At 38.0% G+C, this 11,554-nt stretch overlaps 1 protein-coding gene across 1 annotated transcript; it reads left to right on the plus strand.

Moving 5' to 3' along the window:
* Positions 1 to 812: 812 nt before the first annotated feature.
* Positions 813 to 10,577, plus strand: LOC139141156 (uncharacterized). The gene is made up of 6 exons (XM_070710763.1): positions 813 to 2,075; positions 2,653 to 2,757; positions 3,468 to 3,845; positions 4,349 to 4,430; positions 6,529 to 6,709; positions 10,434 to 10,577. Exons 1-6 carry the CDS (start codon positions 1,898 to 1,900, stop codon positions 10,575 to 10,577), a joined length of 1,068 nt encoding a protein of 355 aa, XP_070566864.1. The 5' UTR covers positions 813 to 1,897.
* Positions 10,578 to 11,554: the final 977 nt, after the last annotated feature.

Here is an 11,554-nt window from a genome sequence, read left to right on the forward strand (position 1 = left end):
CAGTATAATATGCCTGTATATGCCTTATGTTCACTGTGTGTATAATATATATATATATATATATATATATATAATATATATATATATATATTATATATATATATTGTATGTATGTATGTATTTGTGTATATCTATAGCCCCCTTATATATAATATATATATATATATGTATATATATATATATATATATATATATATATATATATATATATATATATATATATATATATATATATATATATATGTGTGTGTGGAAACAGTATTGTGTAGCGTGGTATTAATGTATTGTAGAAACTAATGAGAAAAATCACACAACTACATCCGATTGTCTCTACATTGCAAATGTTGGGGGCTTGAAAAAATGACCAATGTAGGACTTGAACCCACGTTCGGATGCTCTACCAACTGAGCTAACGGATCAGTTCAAGTTGGTTGACGTGCGCCGTCCTGTTGGTCTTTTTTTCTTCCCCAAAAGAGACCTTAGATTTACACTGGTTTTTCTCTCGAAGGAGTATTTTAAGGAATCGTAAATTTGTAACTATAGAAACGTTTTGTGACATGACAGATCATACATGGGTCATTTTTTCAAGCCCCAAAAAATTGCAGTGTACAGACAATCAGACGTAGTTGTGTATTTTTTCTAAATAGTTTCTACAACACATTTCCAAGCTAGACAATACTGGTGAATCTGTCCATGTGTGTGTGTGTGTATGTGTGTGTGTGGTTTCTGTTGTTGTTGATGATACTATCCACGGTCTTCATATTGATGGTACTGTCTTACGATATTACTGTTAATGACACTGGCTCATGTTTGCGCAGGGGTTACATTCAAGTGACACAGTATATCCATCGGTCTTGATTGTGAACGATAGATGGCGCTACTCACTCCAGGGAAATGCCTCCTCCATCATTCGTGTGATCCTACGTCTAACCAAGGGGATAAGAAAACATGTTCACTGCATGGTTTTATGTGCCGACGAACGAGCTCAGAGAGAAGCTGAAAGTCTTGGAGTTAAATTAATTTTTCCGAGTCCCAAAGGACGTTTGAAGTGTAAAAAGCCAAACATAGACTGGATCATGGGCTACAGCACATATTTCCCGAAGTTGTGTGAGCTTCAGAATATCAATATGGTTATTGGGATTGAAATGACCACATCAGATGCTGCTTTACTCATGAGGAATGACCTATTTCGTAAAGCGGCCTTCTATCTCATCAACACTGCCGATCCGGAAATGCTGGATTGTCGTATGATGCAACTCTCAGACGATGAATTCACAGAGTGTCGTTGTTCACTGGATGAGGAAACCGAAGAGGCTAAAGTTGTTGTCTCTGCAGAATCACATACTTATCAGTATTTTGTCAGAATGAAGACTGAGCAAAACCACTTTCTTCTTCCCCCTTTGCCAGAGGCTGAGTTTTGCACTTTCAAACCGCCGCAACCATATAATGATAAATGCGGATTTCGGATTCTGTCTCCAGTTGAGAAGCACCATTTAAGTTCTCACTTTGAACACTTAATGGATCTTGCAAATGCGATTGAAAAGCTGACAGTCACACTCTGTGAAATGTACCGTCGCCCTCCCAGGTGGCTTATCCTGGGTGTGCCTTCAAATGAACAAGAACAGCTGAAGCTAAAGCTTGGTTCACACTGCAGCAAACTGGACATTGTCACCTACGAGCATGCGGAATCCAATGTCATGAAACTAGTTCGCAGGTCAAATCTCGTGCTCTTTCCATCGCTCTCAGTCGACTCTCTGGGTCTTTCGCTCACGACTATGGCAGTGGGTGTTCCTGTACTCTTTGTGGGCAGAAATCAATGCCAGTTTCTGGAGGAGAAACACTGTATTGAATTTGAGCCACTCATCACTTGCTGGCCCAGGAAGTGCACCAAAAACTCATGTTTGCAATTAGGAATAATGACATCTGTCTCAACAACGCCCTGAAGGTCAGAGAGGCTCTCAAAGAAGAATTCCAACATCAGAAAAGTACATACTTCAGTTTTACGGAAACAGTGAAAGGCGACGTCGTGACGTTGAAACCTGAATTCAGTAATCAAACGAATGGGGTTTGCAAGGGTAAGTAACGATGGTTGAATTCACTCATTTCTCTCCAATAAACTGCACTCAAGAACTCCCTCTGATTGCGTAATCTGAGGTATGGTCAAATGCTGTCATACACTGCAAAGAAAATGTTGCTTTGTGTCATGTTACAGGTGCAAAATTACAGTTAACAATTCATTTTAAAGGCACCTCTGTAATTGAATTTGGGCACATGACTTTGTTCTATTTCGCCTTTTCTTTAATACTGAATAGTGACATCACAGCCGCTGACACCAGGCACTTGCGCGTGCACCAGTTTGCTATCAGAATCACCATGGGATGCTGCGAAAGTTGCTGCTCTTATTTCACGCCTTCGCATATTCACCTCATTACTTGAAATCACAAAAATATCTGATCGTAATTTGCAAAACATTGCAGGGAACTTCGTATGTAAGTGGTTGTATCTCCTAGTTCTGTCTCAACAACAATAATATATATCACAATACTGTTCATTCGTCAGCTCTCGTTGACTGCAAAGACATTCAAAGGTACTGAACATTTTACAAAGCATGCAAGTTCTGACACTGACCTTCATTTCTTTCCACATATCCAGAAGGTAAATATTCCCAAACAGAAGTTTCAGATGAAAAGCAGACGCACAATCCTGATCCGACAAACTGTACACATGTAGAAACACAGCCAAATCAACGCGATCCAGGTAGGTCCCTGTTTGGCATGTGTTCATGATTAGAACATGATACTTGCAGCTTCTCGTAACTCTTAACCCTCTGTTACAACACAGACGGATAAAAAATCCACTTCTTCTCGTCTGCTGTTACAACAACAACACTCGTCTGACATGAACAAATGCTTCAGTTTGTCTAGTAGATAAGTATTGAAAACAATTGAATTAATACAGGTGCGTAATAGAGGTAAGAAAGTGCATTCGGGACTCCGGACAACCTTGTATGCACATAAGTAACTTGAAGTAAAGAAGGATGTAGACATATTTTTGAAAATTAATTTTTACTTCTAGCTTATTGAAGTGTATATTTACAGTATTTTATGAAAGCGTGGATGTGTATATCACCGCTTGAATTTTAAATTTCAGTTTCCAAACAATATTATTTCGAGTATATTCTTGGACATATCAAAACATTCATAAAGGGAACGCCAGATTTGATGTTTCATCGATTTCTAATCTCTGATTTTTGCCAACTAAATGGTCAAAGATTGATATATAAGAGAGCATTTCCCATGCTATGCCAGCAAAGCACATAATAGTTTCGACGTCACCGAACACACCCACTCCTCTTTCTGTTTTAATTACACCTCACAGTAAAATACCAATCATTTGATGCTGAGTCAAAATTTACCGCTCGCAAAAACGTAAGGAGTGGCCTGGAATATGCAAATTTTTCTTTTCAGGAGAAGTAGCCATACACGTTTCCATCAGCGAATTGATACCAGCCTTTGGAAGAGCGATACTTGATGCATCAAATGCTCTGTTTGAATTGTGCTCTTTCAAGACAACTTTGCCACAAAACCTACTGCGGTATAATCCCACTGCATACATCAAAAACATCAAACGAGGTAGCATGGTGTACGTCATGGGGTGCAGGACATCCGAGGCGCTGGAACATCTTTGGTCGCTGTATCAAAGCAAAGGGCTCGGCGAATTGGTGGAAAAGAGCATCATGACAGATACTGTGTTGACAGATATTGGTGCTCTGTACTTGAAGCTGAGAACGACTATAGATCCAGAGGAGTACCGTCAGTGCAAGGAAGAGCTGAGTTTGCCTGCAGGTATATTGAATGATCATGAAATATTGGAAAAACGATGACGTACATTTTTGTTCTGATTTTAAAGGTTTTCAATACCTCATATAGACATGTAGACTCGCATAAGACTACTTTGACGTGTAACAGGTAAAAATTTCAAATTTTAGACTTGTCTATGTCTATATTTACTTATAACCACTGAATCGATACTTATCTACCTCTCAGGATACAAGTACGTATACTCGCGTCGACACAGCGTTCCTGATGTATCGAGAGCATCGCTCTCATTGAAATTGAGGACCTGATGTCCGCTGACCCCTTGGACGACCTGGCAGTCATCCGGCACCATACAAGAAGAAAACAAAGCTTCCTTTGATTGGGCCGTGCACGATGCTGATTGGAAAACCTTGTTTTGATGCAACGGTAAATACCACCGAAGAAGATGCGTCGCACTCAGAAGGGAAAACAGGCTTCTCAAATCGCGTGTTAATATTCTCGAGAGGAAAATTGTATACCTGGAAAAACAGAACCTGCAAATGACCGAAGGCCAGACATCAATGATACAAGACGCTGCTGCTTTCACTTCGTCACAAGAGACTTCAGCAAGAGGTAGTCATAGTAGTATAAAACCTAATATCATATGAGCGTTTGTCGATTTGTCTTTTGATCAATGTAAAAATTACCGAAAATCGATTTTCGGTATCGGTTTTCGTGAATCAAAAGTACGCTAGAATTACAGATACAAGCAGCTAGGGACTGGTCAGTTTCTTCAGCCTGGGGGGGGGCGGTGGATTCATGGGGGGTCACCCTGTTTTTGACTTTGGTGATAGGGGGGCGGGGTCACCATGTTTTTGAAATACCCAATAGGGGGGGGGGTCAGTGTGTTTTGAATTTTGACACAGGCTCATCATTGCCTAAAATGCTAGTGTCAGCTACAAATTTCATCATTCAGTAAAAGTATTTTTCGGCGCGCCCTTCGGGCGCGTAACTTTAATAATCAGTCATATTTTTCAGCACGCCCAACTTTAACATATCAAGCATACATACATCAGAGATATCTGTATGTTCAATATTTTTCAGCGTGCTCTTCAAACTCATTACTTTAATATATCAGACATATTTCAGCATCCCTTCAGGTGCATGACTTTAATATACAAGGCATATATATCAGAGATATCAGGATGTTTCATATTTTTCGGCGCGCCCTTCGGGCGCCATACTTTAATAAATCAGAGCTATCTTGATGTTTGCAAAGTGAAGTGTACATTATTAAATCTGCATTTCATATGAAAAGGATGACAAATTCCTGATACTTTTCTGTTCTCTCTATGAGAATTCAGTATGAGAAAGCAACATGCACAAATATTTCACAATATATATTTGATACAGTGACTTATTTTAGAGATAGAAAAATGACAAGATATCTTTCCTTCTCATTGATGCAATTATCTTCCTTTGTGTCACAGGTTTTCTGTAGAAAGATGCTTTTTTATGAACAAAATAACAGTTAAAAAGGCAGTTTTTGTCATTATTAGCTGTGCTTTTATGGTTTCAATGTTACAAGAAAAGGTCCTCTCAGACACTGTACACATCAGATTTGGCTAAAAAAGCTCTCTATGGCTCCTCAGGAGATTTAATTGGATGGTTGGCAAGTCTTAACACCCATCAAAGTTTTTGATTCGCTGCTTTTTCCTCTTTGATATTTATAATGATTGATATCCATTTCTGTACAACAGTTCAGGACATCTGGTTAAGCATAGAAAGTGTGAAATACATTCACAGCTCATTCAAAATACAGCTCATTCAAAATGTACTGTATTCAAACTTTAAGATTGACACTTTGAAATTCCTATCTTATAACTGACATGTCAACAATTCATTAAAAACATAGAACGACTATTTAAAATATAATATATATGTAAAATGTAAAATATAATATATATATACGTATATATATATATATATATATATATATATATATATATATATATATATATATATATATATATATATATATATATAATTTATGTCCACCTTTAGTTTACCTATGTCGCGCGCCGGGGGGGGGGGTGTCACCCTGTTTTCAAAATTGGAATAGGGGGGGGGGGGTCAGCCACTTTTTGACGTCGGCAAAAAATAATCCACCGCCCCCCCCCCAGGCCGAAGAAACTGACCAGTCCCTAATACAAAACGTAGCCTGAAACATCGCAGACCGCAGACTCCTCTGAAAATTTTTTAACGTTATTGGATAATCTCCTGTAGTTTCCTGCAATCATATATGCCTCACAGTTATTGATTTTCTTTTTAAGTGTCTGGTGGCCGTTTTCTGTCCGTTTGTTTCTCTCTCTTTCTGTCTGTCTGTCTGTCTCTCTCGATCGAGAGACAGAAAGACAGGTAGCCAACCGTGCCAATTGATTGCATCATCACACATCGCTCTATACTCTGATGATGCAGCTAGTCAGTCCAACCCGAGATGAAAAAGACGATATTCCACCAGTTTGAATAAAGTCTTCATAGCAGTGTTTTTCAGATGAAATTGCATTCACATTTAACTTTACAATACCATCTTCTGCTTGCATTTGTTCAATTAATTCAGCATATCAAAATAACATTATTACAGTTATATTCATAGATATTTTGGGGGTCTTGATTATAAAACAAAACTATGCACTTTCTAACAATTTTCTACCGTATCTCATGAAACTAGCATCCATACGGAATGCGAGGACAAAGCTGTTTCTGTGGCTGCGACTGAAGAAAACGTGCCAGGTAGTCAAGGAGACGGTAACGAAGTCCGGAGGTTTGTGGAAGACGAGGCTGTTTCTTTAAAACAACTGAAGAGAGTGAGGCAGGTAGTCAAGGAGAACGTGATGGTATTGGACATCTCAGTGAGTTGACACGTTTCATGATTTTTATAGAGCTCTTCGCGATTGTCTACTTGCTCTGAACAACACAGATTATCACTCCGTGAGGGCAAAAACACCATGAATTTGTATCCTAGATTTCTCACAAAAGTGATACAATGACGTGTTTTTTCTCTTGTCTTCTTCTTTTTTGATTTTATGAAATCCGACTTCGATCATACAAACTGCAAAACAGGAATGTTTTCTTTTCATTACGAGAATGTCTGTGCATGCATCGCACAACGTTAATTGTAAAGGCAGCGGAATGATGGGATATGGTGACGGTTCACAACTGCACAGTAATTGTAAACCTACATAACTTTTCTACTTTGTGTAGCGCCCTCTCAGTTTTTACATGATTCTTTTCATGATCCGTGTTTTTTTTGGTTTTTTTTTACACACGAGCGAGTGAAAAAGGCCAGAGTGGCTTAGGCCAAAGTAATTAAATTCTTTGTTTTGCGTCCACTCAAAATGGGAAAAGGTACGCGTCTAAGCGGCTGAAAAACACACATAAGAAAATTAACACAATGTAATTTGATTGCAGCAAATAAAAAATTGTAACAAAAAGTTAGTTCAGAAAAGCTAAGCGGTAATGTCCTAAAATTTCCTATTCAAATACATTGTGTGTGTTTTTCATGAAAACCTTAAAAACCTACGCGGTTGGGGACGCAAAACAAAGAATTTAATTACTTTGGCCTTATCTAGATCAACACGCGCGAGGACGAGAAACAAAACCATTTTCTTTCGCTAAATAATCCATATTCAAGCGACAAAATATTTCGGTTTCTGAGCCAAATGTTGTCCCTACTGATGATACTAAGGCAAAGAACAATAAACATTCGCTTATTTTTCTTGGGGTTTGCGCGTTTGCGGTTTGCTTAGTTATCACAGCATGAACCATGATACCGTGATCACAGAAGGACTTTGATTACTGGTATGAAGAGAAAGAGATTACAGTGAAAAAGTGCTCTTTGCAAATACAACAAAAGTAAACAAAAATCTACAATAAACAAAAGTGTTATCCCTCTTAAAATTTTGTCGGTTAGTTTCTCTTCCAAGTACATGACTTTGCGAAAGAAAATATGTGTACTAAAAAAGAAAGCTAACTTCAATCTCTTAAACTTCGCACCACAGCCTGTGTAAATTTATCAAATTTATCAAATTATTTTCACTTTTAAACTTTAGATTTGATGATCAGTAGAGTTTACATAGTCTGCTGTGGTTTCGTTTTCTGCTGAAAGGTAACACCACCTGGTCAAGGCCATGGACGTTGCGGTTTTCCCCCGGACTCTCTCTCAACCACGAGAATTCACTGATAGTTGTCCATCGAGACGAAAACACATTGGTAACAGACCCATGGGACGAGCGTGAAGGACCTGGAATTTTCACATTCGATGAATTTCGAGACCAACCATACCATGGGATGTCGCTGTGTCACCTGGTGGTAATCATTACATCACAGATATCGCAAACAGACGAGTAGTAGTTTGCGATAAAGAAAACAAAGTCATCAACACATTTGGTCAAAATGAAGATATTAATCCGCGAGGCATAGCCTTCACGTTAGATGGCAGTGTATTCTTACAGATTTTAACGGAGATTTTCTCAGGAAATATTCATCAGATGGAGAACACAAGGCAGTCTTTGGAGGGACCGGGTCTGAGCCAGGACAGTTTTCAAAACCATACTCCTTGGCTGTAAACAGCAAAAATGAAATGATTGTGTCAGACAATCTAAATCACCGAATCCAAGTCTTAAATTCAGATGGTGATTTTATCACACAATTCGGAAATGAAAAATCTAGTCCTGGCGAACTCTGGTTTCCAAAGGGTGTCGATGTAGACGTAGAAGATAATGTCTACGTGTGTGATTTTGGCAATAATCGGGTTGCCAAGTACAATTCAGATTATGAATATCTTTACGATATTGCAACAATATTGCGCCCGATAGATATCGCAGTGGATTCGATCAGCGAATCAGTTTATGTCACTGATTTACCGAATCAGTGTATCAAACACTGTGGCATGGATGAGGAAGATGATTTAACAGAGTTGTTTCTAGATTTTCTGTTACGTCTTTTTGGGGCCCCGCCCTAGAGACAGTGGCATTATGTTTGGAGCAAACTCTCTCGTAAATGAATCAAAGTGCTCTAAGTGCCTGGGGAAACTTTAAAATTACTAAAGTGTGCCAGGAAACAACTTGCCGGTATATTTACCGTCCATTGAGAATTTAGCAGCCAACCCAAATCCCCTGGCTAGTCATAACTTGTGTTTCCGTCGTACCCTTAGGAAATAGGGTAGGTCGATCGGGAACCATTTTAATTATTTTTTGGGGTGAATCATCAAAACACAGCAATATTTTCTTACTTATATTTGTGATCATTTCTTACAGTTGTTAGAAATAGCGAAATGAGCACAGCGTAATAAATCTTTTCAAAGGACTTGTTACTCGTATGCAGGAAAATGCGGATTTATATGATCATGACGTTTACGTTAGTAAGCTAAATTATCAGCTTTGTGAGACAGTATTGAATCTATCATTCTTTAGTACTTTGGTAAAAAGCATACGAGGATAGTAGGTTTTTAGACTGTTCTGTTTCTTTAACATCTACTCTGAACTTCTTTTCAAAAGGATGCGTTTGGCTGAACTTCATGTAGGCGCACTATACTATTCCAATAGTAGTTAGACCTCATGAAGGTCTCTTTCAATATTGACCAAAAATACGTAATGTCGCCTTCTGTGCTGCTGTTGAATATATAATGTAATTAAGCAGGCCACATTCAAATGTATTTATAAGCGGTTTCTGAGTATAGTACTTGTGTTTTAGCGATAATATTCTTTTATAGCAAAATTTTACAGCTTACTCATATGCTTATGGTAAAACAAACCACTTTCGACAAACAACTCTTATATGGGAGAGTTTGGAAATGGGAAAAAATATTCAAGAGTATAAACTACAATTTGTCGTTGTCATTCAACTAGCAAAGGAAAGACAGGTCGACACAAAATGACTACAACAGATCATGTTTTAGCTCTACAATATTTATTCCCCCTTTCAAATCTGTCCAGTTTATGCATGTCGGTATGCTCAATGTAGAAGCTGCCTGCTTGGTTTGGTGGACAATTAATAATAGTTAGACTATATTCAGCGAAGAGGTTGGTTTGAGTATCGTATCTTGGATTGACATTTTCTGCGATGACCATACATGAGATTAAGAATTTTAACTGGGAATTTTATATTTTATCTTAAAATTTTAGGCTAAAGGTTAAACAAAAAAGTATTGATTGACTTGAACGAATCACGTCAATGCTACAGTGAAATTGGACGTTACCTTGTACTTTGATTGTCCGTCATGCACTGTCATACTAGTATTTTAGGTTATGCTGTCACACATTCCGTTATGTTACAATCGTAAATTGGATTGCCTGGATATATTCGAGAGATTTTGAGCTCTGAATTATGCTCTAATAGCATTAAATTTCAGTCTTTTTTACAGAGCATATTCTTTGTATGACTGCTGTGTTACAACTTCGTTGCACAATAAACTATCATAACTTTATTCCTGTATCAGTTTTTCCTGTTATGTCACAAAGCCCCATATTCCCTATTCTTGAAGACAGAGCCAAGTTCTCTTGTCCTTGCTTCAGTTGAATGCATTTATTGCAGTGGGTTTCCAAGTGAGCTATTCCACCTGTTTAAATCTCCGAGGCTGAAGGATTCCTAAATGTAATCCTGGAAAAAGAGACAGACAATCTGGCAGATAAACAGAGGTCGAAGGAGAAAGAAAAGGCAGCAGAGAGATTCAGACAGGCAGAGGCAGATAGACCGAGACAAGGAGAAAAGAATATCTGAAAGTTTAATTGCACGCTAATTTTCAAATTTCAAAATTTGTCCTGATATAGATGCTAGAATTACTGGTTGGAAATGATAGTCAAAACAAACAAACAATTGAACAATTTTTCGAATTCGAATGATTTCAACGCAACGTCTTTGACAATTAACTGGAACATTGTATGCCGATACCTCTGTCGTAAGTGTCTCAATAAATCAGCCGCTGATCGATTTAACACATCTTCGGATAAATATTAAGAATGATAATAATCGATAATTTGCATTTTCTTTCCTGTAGATTCTATTCACTGTTAAATCGTATATAAATGTGGGACCCAAAGGTGGCGAATTAAGCAAAGAAATTTGCTTGTAACATTTGTTGGATAAATCCAAGTAGATTTAAATTTACAAGTGGCTACATTCTTCTGAACAATATTGCACACTGGAAACTATCAGAGTTAATTAAGTTTATTTCGATATTGAATGACTTATCATTTAATGTCCCTCCATTTTCAATTTTCTGTCTCGTTTCTAGGGCATTATATGAATCAGTGACACCAGACTCATTTTATAGATACTCTTGAATAGAGACGCATGAACCAACCTTTGGCCATAAGTCATGGGAACGTTTTTCTGGACAATTGAGCTGCAGTTAAATATAAGTTAATACTGAGGCAAAGTACGCCAGCAGTCTCAGCCGACACTGATACATACTAATGATCACAGGTTAGACTTCACCATTCATGTGCCCTATGTTCATCAGTGTTCAAACCAGCTAAACATTTATCTTAATTATCTTACTATTAACAGTGGATATATATGGGCCACTGGTCATCTTTACTGCGGAGGTGACTGGAAATGGGACACCTAATTAGCAAATTACCCAGCTGTATTGCAAGGCATATCGCTACTTCCCTTTGTAATTAGCAAGGGACTTTGGTAACTTGTCAGGGATATCGTTTTTCATATTAATCAACTGCACACACACACTCTCTCTC

The sequence above is a fragment of the Ptychodera flava genome, chromosome 9 (genome assembly GCF_041260155.1).
Source record: "Ptychodera flava strain L36383 chromosome 9, AS_Pfla_20210202, whole genome shotgun sequence".
Classification (NCBI taxonomy): Eukaryota; Metazoa; Hemichordata; class Enteropneusta; family Ptychoderidae; genus Ptychodera; species Ptychodera flava.

Bases quoted from the DNA above. Each gene is read 5' to 3' on its own strand.
- LOC139141156 (XM_070710763.1), top strand. From the start codon at position 1,898: ATGTTTGCAATTAGGAATAATGACATCTGTCTCAACAACGCCCTGAAG. The intron at 2,076-2,652 runs GTAAGTAACGAT...CCACATATCCAG, and splicing joins AACGAATGGGGTTTGCAAGG to AAGGTAAATATTCCCAAACA. The intron at 2,758-3,467 runs GTAGGTCCCTGT...TTTTCTTTTCAG, and splicing joins GCCAAATCAACGCGATCCAG to GAGAAGTAGCCATACACGTT.